The sequence below is a fragment of the Mustelus asterias genome, chromosome 20, assembly GCF_964213995.1.
Source record: "Mustelus asterias chromosome 20, sMusAst1.hap1.1, whole genome shotgun sequence".
In the NCBI taxonomy this organism is placed as follows: Eukaryota; Metazoa; Chordata; class Chondrichthyes; order Carcharhiniformes; family Triakidae; genus Mustelus; species Mustelus asterias.
This window is the reverse complement of record NC_135820.1, coordinates 36,229,826-36,255,546: the sequence shown is the minus strand read 5'-3', so window position 1 is coordinate 36,255,546 and position 25,721 is coordinate 36,229,826. Positions and strand designations below refer to the sequence as shown.

Below are 25,721 nucleotides of genomic sequence, written 5' to 3'. Positions count from 1 at the left end.
AATGTGGCAAATTAGGAATCCAGATTTGCTGAATTTAATTTCTAATTAGTAAATCAAAACTGAATAACAGACACCAGACACTCATACTCAAAAGATGAATGCATATGAACTTTAACAGTCTATTGGTAAGATAAGTGTATGTGAGTGCTTCAATTTCTTAATTCTGGAATGATTTGGTAAGTAAATATGCACTCACCAAGTGCATTTGCTTGTAATCGTGTTTGTATTTTAGGTGCTTCCAAATAAAACGTCACTAACCACCAAAGCTATGCAGAAGTTAATATTGGACAACATTGCTTTGGAGTAACGTCAGAGACGTGACTCCAGGTTTATACTGAAGGGTTCATGCAATCTGGGAAGCTCTTTACATTGATGCTAAATCTGCATTGCAGCTGGATCATAGGGTTTGTACTAATTAGACATAAGGAGACTATTAACTTGCACTAAGTTCCGAATAAGTAACTACAGTGTCAGGAACAAGCAGCATGGCATAACATCTATCATAGCAAAAAGGCCACTTCTTTTTATACTGCACATTTCACATAATAAACATTCCAAGGTGCTTCACAAGAGTATTATGAGGCAATGGGGGCGATTTTACCATTGTGCTGCGTCCGTTTTCGGGCACGAAAACATGGTAAAGTCAGGCGTGAGGTCAATAGTGTGACCCGCGCCCACGCAGATTCCCATTTTACCAAGGCCGGGAGGCAGGTCAGATGTATCTCTGGTGTGGGGGGGGGGGGGGGGGGGGGGGGGGGGGGGTAAGGGAGGGCCAGATTATTCTCTGGTGCAGGGAAGGAGGGAAGGGCAGATCATTCTCTGGTGGGGGAAGGTGGGGGGAGGGTGGGAGAAGGAGGGCCAGATCGCTCTCTGGTCGGGGGGGTTGGGGGGGGGGGGTGGGAGGAGGAGGGCCAAATCAATCTCTGGTGGGAGGGCTCGTTGGGTGTGGGGGGGGGAGACTAGGGGGTCTGCTGCCGCTCTGCAGGCAATCGGTGGGGGGGAAGGGGGTCCACTGCCACCCTGCGTGCGATCGGTGGGGAGGAAAGGGGGTGGGGGTTGTGATCGGTCTGGGTAGCAGGGGGGTAGGTGGATAAGGGGGACAGTTATGTTGTGGGGGTGGGGCGATATCTGTGGGGGCCATATCTCCCGAGCCGCTTTATCCGCTTTTTGTGGCCCAGGACCGATGTGACAGGAGAGCGTATTTTTCAAATTTTCTTTTACTGCGCATGTGCTGTTGAAGGCTCCGAGTGGAGCTGCAGTGTTCCAGGCGTGTGTAGCCCAGCCCACAGAGCGATTCAGACTTGCAATTTTTTTTTCAGGCTAAGTGCATATGGGGGCGCCTGAGAACAGATTTCCAAGTCGGATCTGAATTGTGCCCAGATTCAGCACTGAGAATCAAAATGGTAAAATCACCCCCAATGGTTGGGATTCATCCAGCTCACTGCGATGCTTGAGCAGCGCACCGGGAGACAAAAGCAGGAGGCATTTTGTGAGATTCCGCAAATCTCCACCGCTTTTTTTAGCGCAATCAGCTGCATGCCAGAAATTGGCACGGAGCTGATTATCACATGGAAATGTCATTGAAATTGACATTTCCATATAACTATGGGCACGGGATGGTATTCTCCAGGTCTGCTCCCCTCTCCCACCAGGAGTGGATCCCACCAGCAGGGTTTAAAACTACTCCCCACTAATGGGGAACAGGTGGACTCCTCCTGCTGGTGGTGCAGAGGCCATTGAGGGCCCCCGACAAGGTTGGTTGCAAAGGACTGTCCCTTGTATAGTTTGGAACCCTATCACTGTCCTAGTGGCACCTTCGCACTGCCCATTGGCACCTTTGCACTGCCCACTGGGCACCGGGCAGTGCCAAGGGGGTGGGGCAGAGGGGACAGGGCCGACTGGAGGGACGGGGTCTATTATGGGGGTGATCGATGGGGGAGGAACCCACTGCCACTCTGCAAGTGGGATTGGTGGGAGAGGGAGCGAGGAGGGCGATCGGGGCTGGTCATCAGAGTGGGGGTGTGGTGGGGAGGGGGAGGTTGGGCATGGTCGTGGGGTGGGGGGAGGGGTTCGGGATTGGCCATCGGAGTGGAGGAAGTTGATCAGGGCTGGCCCAGGGGGGAGAGCAAGGCTGACCTGGGGGGTCCAGTAGGCGATCGGGGGATGGGGTGGTTGGGAAGGCCAGCGATCATGGGGGTTGCAGGGAAGGCCAGCGATTGGAGGCCAGCGATGATGGGGGGGACACTGACAGATTGACGCATGCTCAGTAACCTACTCAGCACTATGCCACCTGCCTCTCCAGCGGGATGAGGCCTTACCCCCACCCTCCCCCCCCCACTTGTCAGCGTGAAACACTGTGTGGCACTCTGCATTGCACAGAATGTCAGAGACTCATTCAGGTAAATACGCCCAAAAAATGGGCGGGAAATACTCCCGTTTGCCTGCACGTTGGGCACCGAGTTTTGTTTTGGGAGAATCCTGGCCAATATTTGACACTGAGCCACATAAAGAGGTACTGGAGCAGGTGATCAAAGCTTGGTCAGTCAGGTAGTCTTGAAGGAGCGTCTTAAATGGAAGAAGAGAGATAAATAGAGAGAGGGGCTCATGGAGAGATTTCCAGAACAAAGGACCAATCTTGGAGAATTGTGGGGTTGGAGAAAATTAGACTAAGGAATGGGGGCAACGCCATGGAGCTAATTAAAAATCAAGGATGAGAATTTAGGTTCATGATCATGAAAACCTGATAAAAATCTAAGGGCAGCACGGTGGCACAATGACTAGCACTGCTGCCTCACAGCTCCAGGGACCTAGGTTCGATTCCCAGCTTGGGTCACTGTCTGTGTGGAGGTTGCACATTCTCCCCATGTCTGTGTGGGTTTCCTCCGGGTGCTCCGGTTTCCTCCCACAGTCCAAAGATGTGCAGGTTAGGTGTATTGGCCATGCTAAATTCTCCCTCTGTGTATCTGAACAGTCATGATGTGGTGCCAGAGTGTGGCTACTAAGGGATTTTCACAGTAACTTCATTGCAGTCTAAATGTAAGCCTACTTGTGACCAATAAATAAACTTTGCTTTACTTTACCTATTGTTACTCATTTAACTATATCTGCCTTGCTTTAGGTCCAGAGCCTAAGAACTCAAATGGAACCAAAATAGAGGTTCTATTCACAAAGTCACTAAATCTAAAAAGATGGAGTGGAATCATCACCTCTTCCACCAGCAGTGAATTGTGCATCGCCATCTCACCATCACCAAGAGCCAAGACTGGTTACCATCGCTTAACTCTGCAGCATGCTTATGATACAAAAGTGCAGTACTATCTTGGAAATTTTGTCGTGCTTTTCAATCCATGGTGCTCAGGTACAGTATATTTTTAACTTCACAATATTTCTACAAATAGCAAGTTATTGCGTTTGCTTTGTTTATTTGCAGGATTTGGGTATTCTTGGAAAGATCCAAGAATAAAAGATCCAAAAGATCCTCATTGTCCTTAGGAAGGTGGTGGTGAGTCTGCATCTTGAACCACTTCAGTCCTTGTGGAGAAGGACTGCAGTGGTTCAGTCCTTCTGAACCACAGTGCGGTTAGTGAGTGTCAGGATTTTGACTCAATGACAGTGAAGGAATGACAATACATTACTCAGTCTGGATGGTATGTGACTTGCAGATGGTGATGCTCTCATGTGCTGCTAAGCAATAGACATCATGCGTTTGGCAGGAATGCTCAAAAAATCTTATTGACTTGATATTGTACATGTCATGTACATGTACATGCCATACACTCCATATACACAGGAGTGAGAGAATGCTTATGGTGCCAATTAAGCTGATTTGTGCCTTGCAGATAGTGGACAGGAGTTCGGAGTCAGGAGCTGAATCAGTCGCTCCAGACCATCCAACCTCTGACCTACTCTTGTAGCCATTGTATTTATCTGGCTGGTCCAGTTAAGGTTCTGATGATCCCAAGAACATAAATGGGTGGTGATTGAATGACGGCAATGCCATTGAATGTCAAGATAAGGTAGTTAAATCTCCTGTTGTTGGGAATGGTCGTTGCTTGGCATTTGTGTGGCACAATTGTTATTTAACATTTATCAGCCCAAGCCCAAATTTTGTCCAAGTCTTGCTCCTTGCAGGCATGGAATACTTCATTATCTGAGAAATTGCAAATGGCATTGAATATTACAATCATCAGTGAACGTCTCCACTTCTGACTTTATAATGGAGGGTAGGTAATTGAAGAGGCAATTGAAGGTGGTTTGTCCAAAGTTGTTGTTTTGATCCCAAGCCGATTATGAATGATGAAACCCGAGACATGAAATAGGTAATAGGATTATTCACAGAATGCAGTATTATTTTTTATGTCCTTCTTACCTCCCAACCCCAGTGCCCCAGAAGTCTCTCATTATACTCGTTCAAGTATACCAGTAACCAAGTAAAGGAGGACATGTTTTAAAAATTGGCAAAAAATCAAATAAGCCAATAAAAGTGGATACCCCTTAAAGTGACAGCATAACCAAAGAACAAAAGGGCTCTCAGTACTTAATTAATAGAAATCACAGAAACCCTACAGTGCAGAAGGAAGCCATTTGGCCCATCGAGTCTGCACTGACAACAATCCCACCTAGGCCCTTTCCCTGTAGCCCCACATACTTAACCTGCTAATACCTCTAACCTACGCCTAAGGGGCAATTTAGCATGGCCAATGCACTGAACCTGTGTATCTTTGGACTGTGGGAGGAAGCAGGAGCACCCAGAGGAAACCCACGCAGGCATGGGGAGAACATGCACTCCATTAAACAATCCTTCACCAATGTATCTTAATAACGTTTAATGAACATAGAACAATATCCTGAGGAATCCTTGCAATGATATCTGGGGCTGAGATGATTGCCGACACCAGTCTTCTTTGTGTTCAGTATGACTCCAGCCAGTGAAGATTTCTTCACTGGGGCAAATGGGATCTGTACAAGACAGATGGCTTACATCTAAAATGGAAGGGCATAAATTTTCTGGCTGGGAGGTTTGCTAGTGTCATATGGGAGGACTTAAACTAGTTTGGCAGGGGTTTGGGAACCAAAGCAAAGGTGAATTAACTGAAGGGGAACCAGAGAATAGTGCCAGTAAGACTCCGAGGAAGAGCAGGCAAGGTGTGGTTGCTAATCAAAGAGAGTCTGGTGGACTAAAGTGCATTTGTTTCAATGCGAGAAGTGTAACAGGTAAGGCAGATGAACTTAGAGTTTGGATTAGTACTTGGAACTATGATGTTGTTACCGTTACAGAGACTTGGTTAAGGGAAGGACAGGATTGTCCGCTTAACGTCCCAGGATACAGATGTTGCAGGCGGGCTAGAGGAGGATGTAAAAGGGGTGGGGGAGTTGCTCTACTGGTCAAGGAGAATATCACAGCTGTACTGCAGGAGGACACCTCGGAGGGCTCATACAGCGAGGCAATATGGGTAGAGCTCAGAAATAGGAAGGGTGTAGTCGCAATGTTGGGGGTTTACTATAGGCCACCCAACTGCCAGCGGAGATAGAGGAACAGATATGTAGGCAGATTTCGGCAAGGTGTAAAAGTAACAGGGTTGTTGTGGTGGGAGATTTTAACTTCCCCTATATTGACTGGGACTCATTTAATGCCAGGTGCATGGATGGGGCAGAGTTTGTAAGGAGCATCCAGGAGGGCTTCTTGAAACAGTATGTAGATAGTCCAACTAGGGAAGGGGCCATTAAGGAATTAGGGAATGAACCCAGCCAGGTGGTCGACATTTCAGTAGAGGAACAGTTCAGGAACAGTGACCACAATTCAGTAAGCTTTAAGGTACTAATGGATAAAGATAAGTGTAGTCCTCAAGTTAGGGTGCCTAATTGGAGGAAGGTTAATTACAACAATATTGAACAACAATGAAGAATGTAGATTGGGGGCAGATGTTTGAGGGCATGTGGGAGGCTTTCAAGTGCAAGTTGATCGGGATTCAGGACTGGCACATTGCTGTAAGGATAAAGGATATGCATGGCAAATTTTGGGAACCTTGGATAACAAGAGATATTGTGAGCCTAGTCAAAGAAAGAAAGGAAGCATTTGTCAAGGCTAGGAGGCTGGGAGCACATGAAGCAAGTGTGAAATACAAGGAAAGTAGAAAGAAACTTAAGCAAGGAGTAAGGAGGGCTAAAAGGGGTCACGAAAAAGCATTGGCCAGCAAGATTAAGGAAAATCCCATGGCTTCTTATACATATATAAACAGCAAGAGGGTAGCCAGGGAGAGGGTTGCCCCACTCAAGGACAGGGGAGGGAATCTATGTGCGGAGCCAGAGGAAATAGGCGGGGTATTAAATGAGTACTGTTCCTGAACTGCTCCTCTACTGAAATGTCAACCACCTGGCTGGGTTAATTCCCTAATTCCTTAATGGCCCCTTCCCTAATTGGACTATCTACATACTGTTTCAAGAAGCCCTCCTGGATGCTCCTTACAAACTCTGCCCCATCCATGCCCCTAGCATTAAATGAGTCCCAGTCAATATAGGGTATCTCGCATTAAATGAGTACTCAGTATTCACCAAAGAGAAGGACTTGGTGGATGATGAGTCGGGGAAAGGGCGTCTAGATAGTTTGAGTCATGTTGAGATCAAAATGGAGGAGGTATTGGGGTTCTTGAGAAACATTAAGGTAGACAAGTTCCCAGGGCCTGATGGGATATACCCCAGAATACTGAGAGAGGCAAGGGAGGAAATTGCTGGGGCCTTGAGAGAAATCTTTGTATCCTCACTGGCTATAGGGGAGGTCCCAGAGGATTGGAGAATAGCCAATGCTGTTCCTTTGTTTAAGAAGTGTAGCAAGAATAATCCAGGCAATTAGAGGCCGGTGAGCCATACGTCAGTGATAGGGAAATTATTGGAGATAATTCTTCGAGACAGGATTTACTCCCACTTGGAAATCGTGGACGTATTAGTGAGAGGCAACATGGTTTTAAGAAGGGGAGGTCATGTCTCACTAACTTGATTGAGTTTTTTGAGGAAGTGACGAAGATGATTGATGAGGTAGGGCAGTGGATGTTGTCTACATAGACTTCAGTAAGGTCTTTGACAAGGTCCTTCATGGTAGACTGGTGCAGAAGGTGAAGTCGCATGGGATCAGAGGTGAGCTGGCAAGGTAAATACAAAACTGGCTTGGTCATAGAAGACAGAGGGTACCAGTGGAAGGGTGCATTTCTGAATGGAGGGCTGTGACAAGTGGCGTTCGTCAGTGGTCAGTGCTGCGAACTATGCTATTTGTAATATATATAAATGATTTGGAGGAAAATGTAACTGGTTTGATTAGTAAGTTTGCGGACGACACAAAGATTGGTGGATTTGTGGATAGTGATGAGGACCATCAGAGGATACAGTAAGATATAGATCAGTTGGAGGCTTGGGCGGAAAGATGGCAGATGGAGTTTAATCTGGACAAATGTGAGGTAATGCATTTTGGAATATCTAATATTTGATCTAAATCTTATATCTGATATAACATTATCTAATACAGAGGGGAAATATACAGTAAATGGCAGAACCCTTAAGAGTATTGATAGGCAGAGGGATCTGAGTGTATAGGTATGCAGGTCACTGAAAGTGGTTACGCAGGTGGAGAAGGTAGTCAAGAAGGCATAAGGCATGCTTGCCTTCATCAGCCGGGGCATTGAGTTTAAAAATTGGCAAGTCATGTTGTAGTTTATAGAACCTTAGTTAGGCAGCACTTGGAATATAGTGTTCAATTCTGGTCGCCACACTACCAGAAGGATGTGGAGGCTTTGGAGAGGATACAGAAAAAATTTACCAGGATGTTGCCTGGTATGAAGGGCATTAGCTATGAGGAGAGGTTGGAGAAACTTGGTATGTTCTCACTGGAACGACAGAGGTTGAGGAGCAACTTGATGGAAGTCTACACGATTATGAGGGGCATGGACAGAGTGGATAGTCAGAAGCTTTTTCCCAGGGTAGAAGAGTCAATTACTAGGGGGCATAGGTTTAAGGTGTGAGGGACAAGGTTTAAAGGAGATGTACGAGGCAGGTCTTTTACACAGAGGGTGGTGGATGCCTGGAACTCGCTGCCGGGGGAGATAGTGGAAGCAGATACGATAGTGACTTTTAAGGGGTGTCTTGACAAATACATGAATAGGATGGAAAAGGATAGATATGGTCCCCGGAAGGGTAGGGGGTTTTAGTTCAGCTGGGCAAAGCATGGTTGGTGCAGGCTTGGAGGGCCGAAGGCCTGTTCCTGTGCTGTAATTTTCTTTGTTTTTTGTTCTCTCCCTTCATTTTCATTGACTTCAATCTTGCTAGAGCTCCTTGATGTTATATTTGGTAAAATGCTGCACTGAGATTAAGGGGAATTATGTTTCTTCACCTCTGGAATACGATTCTTTTCTCATGGTTGCACTCAGGGTGTAATATGGAGATACGAGATTCTGTTGGAACCCAAACTTAGCACTGGTGAGCAGATTATTGCTGAGTAAGTCTTGCTTGATAGCACTGTTGCCGACACATTCTGTCTCTTAGACCATGATTGAGAGTTGCTTGATGGGATAATAATGGTAATGGGCTTGTTCTGCTTTTTGTGGACAGGACATACCTGGGTAATTTTCTTCTTTTCAGGGTAAATTCCAGTGATGTAGCTGTACTGAAACAGTTTTGCTGGAGGCACAACTTGTCCTTGAAAGCACGTCTTCAGCAGCAAAACCAGATTGTTGTCAGGGCCCATAGCTTTTGCTCTATCCAGTATTATTAACCATTTTCACATGGAGTGAATTGAATTTGCTGAAGAACGATACTGATGATGCCTGGGACCTCCAGAGGAGACTGATATGGATCATGCCCTCAGTGCAACAGGTTGAAGAATGTGGCCTAGACTCACAGCCTGACTGTGCTGGAGTGGTTGCCTTACAATTTTCAGCTGATTTTGACTGGTTCTTCTAGCATCAGTGCATCACCAGGTCCAAAATTCCAATTGTTCTTTTGTCTTTTCATCCCAAATGATTTAATGAATACCACATCTAATTTCAGAGGATGAGGTTTTTCTGAACAGCGATTCTCAGCGAGATGAATATGTGATGAATGAAACTGGAATTATTTACGTTGGCAGTCGTAATCACATGCAAGGAGCTCTCTGGAATTTTGGACAGGTACCGTATGTGAAAATGAGGCAATATTCTGAGTCATTCTCTTAATTTGCTAAAGTCCTGTAACATTTCAGATGTTTACTTACATCGTTTATTAGGAATGCTGTTTCAGATTGCATTTTTGATACAAGATCAAATTTAGGTTTACAAAGTGTTTCTGAAATTTACAAAAAATGGCAGAATTCCTAAAGATGCACAGTGTTTTATTGTTTTGAGTAGGATGATTTCTGAGTTGATTTTCAAACAGGGCAGCTGTCAAACTGTATGCTTTGTAATGCCAAACGGAGCCTTGAAAGCTGTCACGTGGAGTGCTGTTGTGGAAGATCTGATATTCCTCTATTGGTCTATAACTCCCCAATTTGCACTGCATGTGGAGTTAGGGACCAGATGAATTTTATAAGGATGTGCACAGCACCCTGATCTACAGCACTGGAACTATTGTATCAATTGAACAATGCAGTTTAAGAGAAATATTTAAGAGAAATGAACAGTTATAAAATTCTGAGGCGCTAAGAAACAATGAGTTACTCTTTGGAGTTGCAAACTTTGCATAAGGATGCAGAGAAGACATAGCTTATATATTACCGAACTGATTAGTATTAAGAACGGGAGACAGTCGTAGTCCAGACTGTTGCTCTCGGGAACCCGGGTTCAAATCCCACCAAGACAGATGGTGATATTTTGAAATTCAATAGAAATCTGGGATTAAGTCTGATGATGATGAAACCATCGTGAATTGTCATAAAAATCCATCTACCGTCATTTTCTGATCTGACCCAGAGCAATGTGGTTGACTCTTAAATGTCCTCTGAAATGGCTGAGGAAGCCCCTCAGCTCAATGGCAATCAGAGAAGTCTAATCCTATGAACGAAAAACAAAAAAGTAAAATGCAATCAAATGGAGTCCTGTAGCCCGAGAGAAACTCAAGTATTTCATGTTGATGAATCATTTCTAATACTTTTATTAATTGATACATGTGAATATTTACAGTTTGAAGAAGATATTTTGGACATCTGCCTAAAGTTATTGGACAAAACACCCAAATATTTGAAAAACCCATATAATGCACTCAGCAGCAGAGGGTTTTCTGTTCATATCGCGAGAATTGTCTCTGCCATGGTAAGTATTTAAATCTCAAAGGTAAAAGTACAGTTTTTCCCAATGGTTTTGGTTTTAAAGTCATTGTATTCTGAGCCATGTAAACCTGAAGGTCTCAAGTTGATTCCCAGTCTGTGATGATAACTGATCTCTGCCTCAATATCTGTGTCAAGAAATAAAGAATTCACTTAGGGCTTTCTATGGATCGCTGCTGCATTTGTGCAGGTGTTTTCTCAGATCAGAACTGGGTCTGGTGCTTTGCCCACATTATTTTGCTAATACTCATTGCCAGGATTTTCTGCCCACTCTGCTCGCGCCATGTTTTGCTGCGGTGGAGGCAACCCATCATTGGCTGGTGGTGGGATATAAAGAACAAAGAACAAAGAAAATTACAGCACAGTAACAGGCCCTTCAGCCCTCCAAGCCTGCACCGACCATACTGCCTGACTTAACTAAAACCCCCTCCCCTTCCGGAGACCATATCCCTCTATTCCCATCCTATTCATGTATTTGTCAAGGCGCCCCTTAAAAATCACCATCGTATCCGCTTCCACTACCTCCCCCGGCAACGGGTTCCAGGCACCCACCAACCTCTGTGTAAAATATCTGCCTCGTACATCTCCTTTAAACCTGGCCCCTCGCACCTTAAAGCTGTGACCCCTAGTAATTGACTCTTCCATTCTGGGAAAAAGCTTCTCACTACCCACTCTGTCCATGCCTCTCATAATCTTGTAGACTTCTACGAGGTCGCCCCTCAACCTCCGTCGTTCCAGTGAGAACAAACCAAGTTTCTCCAACCTCTCCTCATAGCTAATGTCCTCCATACCAGGCAACATCCTGGTAAATCTTTTCTGCTCCCTCTCTAAAGCCTCCACATCCTTCTGGTAGTGTGGCGACCAGAATTGAACACTATATTCCAGGTGCGGCCTAACTAAGGTTCTATAAAGTTGCAATATGACTTGCCAATTTTTAAACTCAGTGCCCCAGCCGATGAGGGCAAGAATGTCGTATGCCTTTTTGACTACCCTTTCCATCTGCATTGCCACTTTCAGTGACCGGTGTACCTGTACACCCAGATCCCTTTGCCTATCAATACTCTTAAGGATTCTGCCATTTACTGTATATTTCCTACCTGTATTAGACCTTCCAAAATGCATTACCTCACATTTGTCCGGATTAAACTCCATCTGCCATCTCTCCGCCCAAATCTCCAACCGACCTATATCCTGCTGTATCCTCTGATGGTCCTCATCACTATTCGCAAATCCACCAACCTTTGTGTCGTCCGCAAACTTACTAATCAATCCAGTTACATTTTCCTCCAAATCATTTATATATATTACAAACAGCAAAGGTCCCAGCACTGATCCCTGAGGAACGCCACTTGTCACAGCCCTCCATTCAGAAACGCACCCTTCCACTACTACCCTCTGTCTTCTTTGAATGAGCCAGTTTTGTATCCACCTTGCCAGCTCACCTCTGATCCCATGCGACCTCACCTTCTGCCATGAGGGACCTTGTCAAAGGCCTTACTGAAGTCCATGTAGACAACATCCACTGCCCTACCCTCATCAATCATTTTCGTCACTTCCTCAAAAAACTTGATCAAGTTCGTGAGACACGACCTCCCCTTCACAAAACCATGTTGCCGCTCACTAATACGTCCACTTATTTCCAAGTGGGAATAAATCCTGTCTTGAAGAATCCTCTCCAATAATTTCCCTACCACTGATGTAAAGCTCACCAGCCTGCAATTACCTGGATTATCCTTGCTACCCTTCTTAAACAAAGGAACAACATTGGCTATTCTCCAATCCTCTGGGACCTCCCCTGTACAGTAAGAAGTCTCACAACACCAGGTTAAAGTCCAACAGGTTTATTTGGTAGCAAATACCATAAGCTTTCGGAGCAATGCTCCTTCGTCAGATGGAGTGGTCTCTGTTCTCAAACAGGGCACAGACACAGAAATCAAATTACAGAATACTGATTAGAATGCAAATCTCTACAGCCAGCCAGGTCTTAAATGTACAGACAATGTGGGTGGAGGGAGCATTCAACACAGGTTAAAGAGATGTGTATTGTCTCCAGACAGTACAGCTTGTGAAATTGTGCAAGTCCAGGAGGCAAGCTGTGGGGGTTACTGATAATGTGACATAAATCCAACATCCCGGTTTAGACCGTCCTCATGTGTGCGGAACTTGGCTATCAGTTTCTGCTCAGTGACTCTGCGCTGTCGTGTTTCGTGAAGGCCGCCTTGGCATGACCTCCCCTGTAGCCAGTGAGGATACAAAGATTTCTCTCAAGGACCCAGCAATTTCCTCCCTTGCCTCTCTCTGTATTCTGGGATGTTCTGGGATTTCCCTTTGTTTGCTCTCGCCACTGCCAAGGGATCTGTGGCAGGATGTCACCGTCGGCAGGACTGGAAGATCCCGCCAGCGGGAATGGCCAGAAAATTCCATCCATTGAATAAGCTCACCCATAAAGAATGGTCACCTAGGCCAGGGAGTGAAAGATGTCTAGTGTTCTAATCTAGAAAGTGAGTGGATAAAGGATATTACTCAGTGTTACATTTACAAGCAGATACCAACAGAACCACACCACTGTTTCAATAAGTGTCACTTTACATGTTGTCAAGTGAAACCCCAATAAATGCCCACCACCCGCATACAATTACTATAAAATTAACATCTGGCACTGATGAATCAGCATAAAATAACATCCTGAAGAAAGTAGAAAGGACACATCAAATGCTGATATTGATAGAATAATGTTAATTAATAATAAAATAACAATTTTAATTACAGAAGTTCAAGAATTATAGAATACCTACAGTACAGAAAGGAGGCCATTCGGCCCACCGCGTCTGCATTGACTCTCTGACAGAACATCTTACCCAGGCCCACCCACTTAGCCCTATCCCCGTAACCCCTTACATTTACCCCATTAATCTTCCTATCCTACACATCTGGGTCACTTAGGGCAATTCAGCATGGCCAAATCACCTCATCTGTACATCCTTGGAAAAGGCCATGTGGCCTCTTAAGCCTGTTTTAATGAAAATGGGACTGATGTGCGACCTAGCTCCATTATTCTGACTTTGCTCTATATCCCCAGTGCCTTTGGATATCAAAAATCCATCAATCTTACCTTTAAACTGATTATCGACTCAGCATCAATTACAGCTTGCAGAATGAAGCTGCAAATTCCAAACACCCCTTGTGTGAAGAAGTATTGGTTTACTTGCTATTCGATCGGTTCCCTTCTTGCTTGAAAACATCAATCAAATCACTCTCCAAACATGAAAATTCCAGGGAAAATGGCCCTGATTTGAGTTTGATGTGTCCTTTTAATTTAACTCTAGGAATCCAGAAATCATCATGGTAAACTTATGTGTAATGACTCTGGAACCCCGACTGGAAAGGAACATAGTTTATTACAGAATGCAAAGTAAAACCACTACCATGGTGTACACACACTAGTCCTTGCCTGAAACTACTGTTCAGCAGGCCCAGTCCTGGGCCTGCCTTATAAAAGGATCGGGCAATGCGTTCCAGCTGGGTAAGTCACTGCCTGTTACCATGGGAAATCATAGGCAACGAGCCCCATGGGGAGATCAATCACTGATTCCCCGTGGACGTCATGAGGGTTATCACAGTATGGCACATTTCTTCCAAATCACGGCACATCCTTCCTAGGGATAGTGCCCAGAATTTCTTACAGTACACCTAGTGTGGTCTAATCAGAGTTTTTATAATTAAAGAATGAGGTTTACTTCCAGGATTCAAAAATAAAATCCAGCTTTTTTACCAACTGTTATAAACCAAATGACTCAATATTTTACTGTTTTTATAGAATCATAGAATCCTTACAGTACAGAAGGAGTCCATTCGGCCCATCGAGTCTGTACCGACCACAATCCCACCCAGACCCTATTCTCATAACCCCACACATTTATCCTGCTAATCCCCCTAACATTAGGGTCAAATTAGCATGGCCAATCAACTTAACCCGCACATCTTTGAACTGTGGGAGGAAACCGGAGCACCCAGAGGAAACCCACGCAGACATGGGGAGAATGTGCAAACTTCACATAGACAGTGACCCGAGGCCAGAATCGAACCTGGGTCCCTGGTGCTGTGAGGCAGCTGTGCTAACCACTGTGCCACAGTGCCGCCCCTAATTTTTTCAAAATTACTCTCTTATGCCCCAGCAAAGTACATTGCGCCATTGTTGAGCACCCTCTATTTAATCTCTTAGCTGTCTGGATATTATCCTTAAAAGGAAAGGTGATAGCTAAGTCTGAGGCAGGCCATATTAACTGATCCCTTTTGGTCATAGATGTATTCTGATGTGATGAGCTGTACTACATATTCCCTCAGATCTTCATTGGAAGCATTTTAAAATCAATTCAAGACAAAGGTTGTGATTCAATTTTTCTCTCCCCTGCAAATTTCAGTCTTTTCATCCCCTCAAATTTACCTTCCACTATCTTGATTGGAACATTTTTATTCTTCCTTGGTCTGGATGTGTGTCTTTTTTGGTGACTATTCACACTAGTATCAATTTTCATGCATTTTCTCCAGGCACGTGGATGACAACACTGTGCTCAAATAAGGGGAGATTTTTCCTCAATGGGGATCACTCAGCTCCCAAGGGATAGCAGAAAGGAAAGAGGGTGTTCCCTCTCCCTTTCTCCCCCACCATGCTGCCTAAGAATATCCTGGGGCTCCCCTCAAAGAAATATTGCCACAATAAATCAAACTCTAAGCTTTGTAACAGACATTCCTGAGTTATTGGCTGGAATTTTACCACTCCGCCCGCCATAGGAATCGAAACGGGCGAGGGGCAGAGCATAGGAAGGTCCGTTGAACTTGGGTGGGATTTTATGGTTTCGGGACGAGCGAGGCTGCAAAGTCCCACCCATTATTGAGAAATCCAGGTGAAGGGCAAGGCTAGTTCAAGTCATCTTCAAAGTTAAAGTAAAAAAAAGGAGAACATTCAGAGTCGCTGGTTGCAAAATTAGGATTTTGGAAGATTGTGAATTAAAGCACCAAGTGAAAACAAAGGGAAAATAAAGAGTTCTGTTACAGACAAGGTGAGAGAGAACCGTTGAAACCGTTGTTTCCTTCCCCAAAGCTTTTGAGAGGACAATGTGCGCTTTGTAAATCCTGAATGCATAGTCAACTTGACTAACCAGCAGAATGTGTTTTCTGGGTTTAAATAAAGATGATTGTTTCTTTACGCACTTACCCTGAAATCTAATGCTATTGCACTTCCTCACACAGTTACACATACAAATTCACTCAAGGCAAGTACAGTTAAAGTGAATAGTGCACTTTTATGGATTAAAACAAAAGAATAGTTCATAATGCACATGATTATCTTGTTCTGCAAAACACACATTGCAGGCCTGATGAAGAGGTCCTCTTTGCTATTGAAAAGTGATTTAAGAGCATTTAACAGCCAAAGGGATAGGCTTTCTGCAGGTCATGAAGTTTGTTCTTTGTAATCTCATTACCAGGAAGTCAGTTTGCTATATTGGTGAACCCACAAAGGGACAAGCTTGGAGACCCTGCAGTGTTACAACCTCAGGCTCTTTTAAGAGATAGATGCTACTGCCATTACTGTTGCTGCTGCTGCTAGCTCTTACTTCTGCAGTCACCAATTAAAAAATTATGAAGGGACAAATATAGCTGTCTTAATGTGTCTCCTCTGAATAACAGTTCCTCTTCCAAATATGATGGTGGTCTTGAGTTGATTAGTCACACTCTGGTCAATTGATTTAACATATTCAACTGAGGGATCTGTGGGATGGTTAAGATCTTTCTTGTTTCAAAATGACCCATTCAAATTGGAAATGTCTCCTGATGGTTTCAGGGAAATGTACAATTAACAGTCTTTTGCCTGTTAGACAGTAAGGCAGTTTTTCATTATGGGTCATCTGACTTTTTGCAGCTCATTGGCCAATTTTAAAAAGAAAAGTCAATTTCAAAGAGTCCATAGTGAATAATGTTCATCTCTTGAGGTTAAGCTTATGATGTCTTTTTATTGGGCAAAAGAATGTGCATTTATGAACACATCTTTTATGGCCTTAGGCCAAAGTGCGTCACAACCAATAAAGTACTTCTGAAGTGTAAACATGGCAATCAATTTGTACACAGCGAGGTCCCACAATAGCAACATAATATGGAATCAATGCGGATTGTAATGTCTTTAACGAGGTCTGCGAGATGGACCTGTTAGAATATGAGCTCCCTGATTGAGGCAATTATTGCTGTCCAATCTGGGAGCCCTGCAGAGTTATATAATGTGGCATGTCCAGGTTCCCGGAACACAGAGTGTATACTCTGTACTGGGAAGTACCTGTCTGAGTATTACTAACTATTTGTAAATAAAGCAGGATCTGGCAAAGAGACATTGGCCTCGTGGGAGTTATTTAATGAGTTATTTCCATTAATTTAGTGTATTTTATTGCAAAAATCTAGAAACTAGTAAGTGCTAAAAGCAACAAAAGAGGGTTCCATCGAGCTACGCTGTAACTGACCATTAATTATCTAATGCCTTTGATTTCTTCAATGTGTTTGCCTTTTTCATTGCTGTCATGGCTTCACAACAATGCCAATAAAAATGTATTGTCTACTCCTTTCAGGTAAATTCCAATGATGATACCGGAATACTTTTTGGCAGATGGAGTTCCCCATATAGTGGTGGAGTACACCCAGGGAAATGGAATGGAAGTCCTGCAATCCTTCGCAAATGGTCTCATAGTGACTGCAAAGCAGTTCGCTATGGGCAGTGCTGGGTGTTTGCAGCAGTCACCTGTACAGGTAGAGAGACAATCTGTGTGACATCTCAAAAATAAGGAACTTACAGTTGAAATTGAACTGGTAAATGTGAATATGTATTTAATTATTCCCAAAGAAATTTGGACAGAGATAGACGTTTCGAACACATATTTTAGTGGGTGGTGAAAGAATGTTTTGGGCGAGACTGCCCTTAGATTTTGGCTGACTTAATGTTCAGTGGAGGATCAGGAGAAACCTTAAAGGAGAAATGTAAATAGCTGTTTATGTTAATCTCCAGGATTTTTGGCAATCTCTTCCTGGAACTTGCAGGAGTTCAGGGGAATGCCTGTGAAAATTCCACATGTGTACTTTCAATGACGTGTGGGGGGGTGTGGGGGGAAAGGGAGGGGTGGAGGGTTGCGTTGTGGTGGTTCTCCAATGTAAGATTGGCTGAAGGAGTGGTGTGGGAGAAATTTTTAAAAAAAGTTTATTTATTAGTGTCACAAGTAGGCTTACATTAACACTGCAATGAGGATACTGTGAAAATCCCCCAGTCGCCATACTCCAGCGCCTATTCGGATACACTGAGGGAGAATTTAGCATGGCCAATGCACTTGACCAGCACGTCTTTCAGATTGTGGGGGGAAACTGGAGCACCCGGAGGAAACAGGGAGAATGTGCAGACTCTGCACAGACAGCAACCCGAGTTGGGAATCGAACCCGGGTCCCTGGCACTCTGAGGCAGCAGTGCTAACCACTGTGCCACCAGAGATTCCATTTCAGACTGAAGGAGTGGTGTGGGAAACTGGCACCAGAAAATAAATAAAAATACAATTATATCAAGAGGACTATATTGAAGAACTTGTACTTCAGCTAGTTAGATCACACCTGGAATACTGTAAACAGTTCTGGGCACAACACCTTTGGAAGGATGTATCAACCTTGGAGATATGTTGCATATGTTTACTCGATTGATACCTGGAATATAATGGTTAAATAATGAGAAGAGATTACACAAAGCTAAGATTGTGTTCTCTCAAATTTAAAAGGTTATGGGATTATTTGATTGCTGGAGTCTAGCACCAGGAGAGGTCGGGCTGGATTACATGTGCCCCATGGTTGTATTTTGGTTGTGCCCGGCACGTAAAATAGCGTCAGTGTCAAATCCACCTCCCATCCACAAGCTCACCATCATATTAAGGGAAAGGTGGGGGGGGGGGGGTTCTGAAATACCACCCACCATATTTAAATAAATAATTAAGAGTAATTTAACTTGTTAAGCTAATGGACCCTGATAATACACTGCCCATAACATAACATAGTCAAAGTGTCGGTAAGTTGGGAGTGGACAAGCGATTTTTATCAAAAATACATTTTCAAAGGATGGGAAGGAAGGTGGGGTCCTACTTTGGGGTGTGTCCTTTTTGCCTCAGGAAGGGCAGCAGCCACCCTAAGATTGTTGCCCTCCTCCCTCCCATTCTTCCTACAGCTTGCTCTATGAAATAGAGCACCACCCCCATCTACCCCTCATCCCTCCTTTCCCTAAACTGCCCAAATTCCCCCACTCAAGATCCCAGACTTACCTTGCTCTGGGATCCATGGGCCTTCTTCTTGGATCTACTCTCTGTCTCAGCAGCACCCATTAAATCTCTCATGGGACTGCTGGAGCTGTTGGCCAATCTGACTGGCTAGTAGTCCCCGAGGGTAGGGTTTTCTACCCAAGTGTGGGGTGGGTGCAAGTTCCATGGGCTCCCTATTTAGCTCACCTGCAGTGCATTAGGCTATAGGAAGGGCTGGTGTGTCAGCTCCACACCAAACTGATTTGTTGCATTATTTTTGCAATAGATTGAAACTCAATTGCCCATATTAATTGCCATTCGCCTTATTCACATCAAAGTCAGTTTATTATGCATTTAGTTAGGATCCAAAAAGTTCTAATAATTGAGCTCCATATTGCATGCTGAATTGTTAGACTTAAATTTTCAACAAATGGCCTATGTAACCTGCATCCAAATGTCACATGATTGCATTGTTTGAGAATTGACATTTTAAGAGCATTGGGATAGTCATTCTTCTATAGTTGGAAACACATGGAATTAAATTAATAACTCTTTCTTTAGTTTTAAGGTGTTTAGGAATTCCTACCCGTGTGGTCACAAACTTTGATTCTGCTCATGATACTGATGCAAACTTAATCATTGACGTGTACTATGATGTAGGCACAAACAGGCCGAAAAAATCAAAAGATATGATTTGGTGAGTTCAACAATGAAATGAATATTCAAGCAGCATGCCTAGTTAACAAATGCACTCAGAATAACATAATGCTACCAATATAGTTATACTGTGTGGAGAGAACTTTACGGCAACAATCTCTAGTGCCAGTGAGAAGTGGAATGAATGAATATTTTCCATCGTAAAAATAAGTCTGACTACCAGTATTTAAACAAGGAGCCAGAGGGAGAACCTAAGAGAAGGAAAAGAGGAAAGCAAAATGGATTGAATATTAAGCAGCATGAAATCAGAAGCATGGTCATACCAGAGGTGGTGCTGAGCTGGGGAATAAAGGTAGAAGCCACCATTGTCCCAGATGACCATAGGTTGCCCTCCCCTTTGAGGGGAAGAGCTGACTGGTGGTGATTTAAACTGAGGATCACCACACCTCAGGCGAGGTTAGTAATCTCAGCCAGTACAGGAATTGAACGCAACTGTCCAGCCAACTAAGCTAAACGAAATTGGAATGTCAGGAATGGGAATGGCAGGCTGGGGAATACAGCTTTCAGGCCTGCAAGAATGGGGACAGGTGTGCATTTCAGTATACTAGAGAAGTGGATTGCAGCTAATATTTCAAGTAAGTTAATGTACAATTGGAATAAATTGATATAGTTGCGTTGGCAGCAGACCAGAGACAAAAGAGATTCTTAATCTGTAATTATGACATAGGATAGCTGGAGGGGGTTCAAGGGTAAAGGGCCTGCAAGTACAGCCCAATGTTGTCATGAGCTTTGCCCATCATGACAGGTTTACTTAAGGTTTTGGATATTTTAAGAATTGATATAAAGAGTGGGGATCAGGACAAAGCTCAATGTAGACAGGAAAAGTGTGCAACGATGCAAAGTTTTGACTGTACTTTTTGCCTATCAGCAATGGGTTGATCACACATGGCATAGTTCTTTGGAATATGCAGTGTCCAATTTATTAATCAAAATAACAACTCATACTCATGGATGCTGATCATCAGCATTGGAAATTGGAGACAGAATTTCTCTTTATTTTCAACAATGATCAGAAATTTTGAATTTTGCAAGCGGAGGCTGAAATTATGATAGACGGTGAGCAATCTTAAGAACTAATAGGAGGTTTTAATCATGTCCCCCAATCTATCATAAAGATTCTCAAACTAAGTCCTTGAGGAGATCTCAGCTGGTGCATGAAATTTTCAAATTTCTGCATTTGTTGACTTATGATGTGGAGATGCCGGGGTTGGACTGGGGTAAACACAGTAAGAGTTTTAACAACACCAGGTTAAAGTCCAACAGGTTTATTTGGTAGCAAATACCATTAGCTTTCGGAGCGCTGCTCCTTCGTCAGATGGAGTGGAAATGTGCTCTCAAACAGTGCACAGAGACACAAAATCAAGTTACAGAAATAAACCTGTTGGACTTTAACCTGGTGTTGTTAAAACTCTTACTGTGTTCACCCCAAAGAACAAAGAACAATACAGCACAGGAACAGGCCCTTCGGCCCTCCAAGCCCGCGCCGCTCCCTGGTCCAAACTAGACCATTCTTTTGTATCCCTCCATTCCCACTCCGTTCATATGGCTGTCTAGATAAGTCTTAAACGTTCCCAGTGTGTCCGCCTCCACCACCTTGCCTGGCAGTGCATTCCAGGCCCCCACCACCCTCTGTGTAAAATATGTCCATCTGATATCTGTGTTAAACCTCCCCCACTTCACCTTGAACCTATGACCCCTCGTGAACGTCACCACCGACCTGGGGAAAAGCTTCCCACCGTTCACCCTATCTATGCCTTTCATAATTTTATACACCTCTATTAAGTCTCCCCTCATCCTCCGTCTTTCCAGGGAGAACAACCCCAGTTTACCCAATCTCTCCTCATAACTAAGCCCCTCCATACCAGGTAACATCCTGGTAAACCTCCTCTGTACTCTCTCCAAAGCCTCCACGTCCTTCTGGTAGTGTGGCGACCAGAACTGGACGCAGTATTCCAAATGCGGCCGAACCAACGTTCTATACATCTGCAACATCAGACCCCAACTTTTATACTCTATGCCCCGTCCTATAAAGGCAAGCATGCCATATGCCTTCTTCACCACCTTCTCCATCTGTGACGTCACTTTCAAGGATCTGTGGACTTGCACACCCAGGTCCCTCTGCGTATCTACACCCTTTATGGTTCTGCCATTTATCGTATAGCTCCTCCCTACATTATTTCTACCAAAATGCATCACTTCGCATTTATCAGGATTGAACTCCATCTGCCATTTCTTTGCCCAAATTTCCAGCCTATCTATATCCTTCTGTAGCTTCTGACAATGCTCCTCACTATCTGCAAGTCCTGCCAATTTTGTGTCGTCCGCAAACTTACTGATCACCCCAGTTACACCTTCTTCCAGATCATTTATATAAATCACAAACAGCAGAGGTCCCAATACAGAGCCCTGCGGAACACCACTAGTCTCAGGCCTCCAGCCGGAAAAAGACCCTTCCACTACCACCCTCTGTCTTCTGTGACCAAGCCAGTTCTCCACCCATCTAGCCACCTCCCCCTTTATCCCATGAGATCCAACCTTTTTCACCAGCCTACCATGAGGGACTTTGTCAAATGCTTTACTAAAGTCCATATAGACGACATCCACGGCCCTTCCCTCGTCAACCATTTTGGTCACTTCTTCAAAAAACTCCACCAGGTTAGTGAGGCATGACCTCCCTCTCACAAAACCATGCTGACTATTGTTAATGAGTTTATTCCTTTCTAAATGCGCATACATCCTATCTCTAAGAATCTTCTCCAACAACTTCCCCACCACGGACGTCAAGCTCACCGGCCTATAATTACCCGGGTTATCCTTCCTACCCTTCTTAAGTAACGGGACCACATTAGCCACCCTCCAATCCTCTGGGACCTCACCTGCGTCCAGTGACGAGACAAAGATTTGCGTCAGAGGCCCAGCAATTTCATCCCTCGTCTCCCTGAGCAGCCTTGGATAGATTCCATCAGGCCCTGGGGATTTGTCAGTCTTTAAATTCTCTAACAAACCTAACACTTCCTCCTTTGTAATGGAGATTTTCTCCAACGGTTCAACACTCCCCTCCGAGGCACTCCCAGTCAACACATCCCTCTCCTTTGTGAATACCGACGCAAAGTATTCATTTAGGATCTCCCCTACTTCTTTGGGCCAACGCCGGCATCTCCACATCATGACTACCATCGACACCGCAAACTGCCGGCTCCAAGTGGAGAGGATCTCCAAGAAGATCGCGCATATCGACACAGACATCAAGTTTCTACAAACATGCAAGAATCTAATCAGTATTCTGTAACTTGATTTTGTGTCTCTGTGCACTGTTTGAGAGCACATTTCCACTCCATCTGACGAAGGAGCAGCGCTCCGAAAACTAATGGTATTTGCAACCAAATAAACCTGTTGGACTTTAACCTGGTGTTGTTAAAACTCTTACTTTGTTGACTTAGTCATACAATCTGTCAGTTGCTGTATAATAATACATATTTGCTGCAATTATGTCCCTTTAGATAACTGATTTTCTTTTTGGATGGGACCTTTCTGGAGTGTGTCAATATTTGCAGGAAGAAGTCACTTTACATGAGATTTCCATGTCAATTTTTGATGGTCACTGCTAAGAATCTCTATTTTACTTTTCATGGGATGAGGGCATCACTGGAAAGGCAATCATTTGTTGCCTATTGCTGAGTTCCCTTGAACTGAGTGGCCTAATAGGCAATTTTAGAGTCAACCAAATTACTGTATCCAAACGTAATTTAGACCAGGTGAGTATGGCAAATTTGCTTTCCTGAAGGGCACTAGTGAACTAGATGGGATTTTATGACAATTGGTACTTTCATTGTCACTATCACTGAAATAAATTAATTCAAATTCTCCCAGCTGCCATAGTGGGTTTTGAACCCATTTCATCAGAGCATTAGTCTTGGTCCCTTGAGTTATTAGACCAGCGACATTACCACCAAACCACCAAGTCCCCTATATTTGTCAGTATTTGTACCATTTCTGCCACCTTGGCTATAACTATTTAATATTTTATCTCTCTGAGAATTCCAGTGATCTGTGACTTTACTATTGTCCTTTTACTTCAGGAATTTCCATGTGTGGAATGAAACTTGGATGGCACGAAATGACTTAAGTCCAGGCTATGATGGATGGCAAGCAGTGGATGCAACACCACAGGAGAGAAGTAATGGTAAAGACCAGGAATGAGGGGACAGCATGAGAGGACCTGAGTGCATTATGAATGAAACACTGACACATTGGTGACATAGAAACACGAGCCAAAGATTCAGGCCCTGCAACCCCCCACTCCAACCTGAGGATATAGTTTCTCTTCATCTGAACTTAGATCCTCTAACCATCTCAATTAGATCTGATGAGGCTGTGAGAATACAAGTGTCATTTAAACAATTGGCCCTCATATCTTAACACTTTTGCCCCTTTTAGGAATGCAATGCACTGATTATGAATAGGGTAAATGATGAAGTGATTAAATACGAGACAGTAATTGAAGGGAAGAGTTCACCCAGTGTGAATGTGCATATGGGCGATAACCTATTTAAATTCAGTACACAGACAAAGAAATAACCCCTTTAAGTAGCCGTTCATCTCATTTGGCTATAATCCACTCGAATTCGCCATAATTTCCCTGTTATTTTTAGGAATTTACTGCTGTGGACCAGCTCCAGTAACTGCAATCAAAGAAGGGGAGATGGAGATGAAATATGACGTCCCATTTATTTTTGCTGAAGTAAACGCCCATTGTGTGGATTGGCTGATTTCTGAAGATGGAGAGATAACAAAAATGGAAGTTGATAAGTCACGTGTTGGCCACAAAATCAGCACAAAGCGCTGTGGTGCCGAAGAACGTGAGGACATTACTAGCAATTACAAATATCCTGATGGTAAGAACAGAATTAATTAAGGAAAATGTGTTTAATCTCTAAGCAGGAGTTTTGGTACAAACTGGGATCAGAATTTGGTCTGTGTGCAGACTATTTCAGAAAGGATTCCGCTTTCAATCAGCTGTTTAATTCATGTTCAACAGTGCTGATGATAAAACTGTCAGAAAGGCAGGTTATCACAGAATCATTCAAACCAGCTAACATGCTTGTCTTGGATGCAATAACGCTCATTTGTTTTTGACTCCAAGGCTCCATTCAGGAAGAAGATGTTTTTGCAAAGGCTAGCATAATCCAAAATGTTCCAGTACCAGCCAAGACACTAAATGTGTCTATGACAACTGACCTGCCTATCTACAATGGAAATCCATTTACGGTCTCAATGGTCATCTCCAACGAGACTTCACAGGGAAAGGTCTGCGATGTCAGAGTTTGGGCTCAGAAAAAAAATTACAGTGGCGTATCGGAGAACGAAATTATCAAGAGATATAAACAGGAGATCACTATTCCACCCAATGAAGGTAATGAAAATTATGTAATGTTTAATCTGGAAATACAAGATCAGGCAGCAATGATGGAGAGAGAAACTGAACTAACTGGCCAGACTTTCAAAGAGGTTGCAGGAACCTGAAGTCCAAACAATTGCCCGGTCTCAACTGCTATTTGATTCTGCTTGTAAATGTAAATGCTCTAATTTGGCAGGATGGGAGCGTTGTGCCCAGTGATTAGCATTGAGCATCTCCAAGTAATGGAAGCTGCCTGCCTGGCACCAGCAGCAAATGCAGGCGGCAGCCATGATGGTGTCCGCCACTGCCTTGCTGAAGAGAGAAGGCAGCTGCTCAGAGGGCCAGCAGCATAAAGGCATGAGACTGACTGGGAATGTACAAAATTGGTGTGAAGTGGGTGATTAAGTGCAGGATATTGTTATTCTATGGAGCAGTCATCTGGTAAAGGAACAAACTGGGGTGGGCCTCTCTTCAACATAAATTTATCCACAAAACCCAGTGTAACATAAGTGCAGACTGCTTTTACATTCTACACTGTTTCTCCCCCACACAGCTGGAAACTGGTTCTTATCTTTGTGTGGAGATGCCTTATCTTTGTGCCCAACCTTACTTCAATAGTTATAGCCGCTCTTAATCACAACTAGAGCCTGCATTCCATTATCACAGCGTTTGCAGCACTAACACTCCCAGGGAAACAGAGTGTTGGGTTTTTGAAAATCTCCATTATAAATTTTCAGTCCCGCCTGCCCAGCACATGTGCCAGAATCTTACTGACCTGGGAATCGGAACAATTCTGATATGTCCTCTGGGACAATGAGTTCTAAATTGTGTCCTAACTGGGTACTGACCCCGCCAGCAATTTTGTGTCTGGATAAACTTGTGTTGCAGTTCAATGATCTACCATCAGGACAAATGAAATGCCATTGACACGAAATCTTAACTCTGTTTCTATTTCCAAAATTGCTACCAAACCTGCTATGTATTTTTGGAACATTTTCTGTTTAACTGGGTTGAA

At 43.9% G+C, this 25,721-nt stretch overlaps 1 protein-coding gene across 1 annotated transcript in view; it reads left to right on the top strand.

Annotated features, from left to right (window-relative positions):
• Positions 1 to 25,721, top strand: part of LOC144508245 (protein-glutamine gamma-glutamyltransferase 2-like) — a 56,723-nt gene that overhangs the window by 23,397 nt on the left and 7,605 nt on the right. Inside the window, exons 6-13 of the mRNA XM_078236061.1 lie at positions 3,119 to 3,358; positions 9,034 to 9,152; positions 10,140 to 10,268; positions 16,897 to 17,074; positions 19,153 to 19,288; positions 23,388 to 23,491; positions 23,961 to 24,203; positions 24,452 to 24,721. Coding sequence (XP_078092187.1) covers positions 3,119 to 3,358; positions 9,034 to 9,152; positions 10,140 to 10,268; positions 16,897 to 17,074; positions 19,153 to 19,288; positions 23,388 to 23,491; positions 23,961 to 24,203; positions 24,452 to 24,721 — 1,419 coding nt within the window. The remainder of the gene's footprint in view (positions 1 to 3,118; positions 3,359 to 9,033; positions 9,153 to 10,139; positions 10,269 to 16,896; positions 17,075 to 19,152; positions 19,289 to 23,387; positions 23,492 to 23,960; positions 24,204 to 24,451; positions 24,722 to 25,721) is intronic.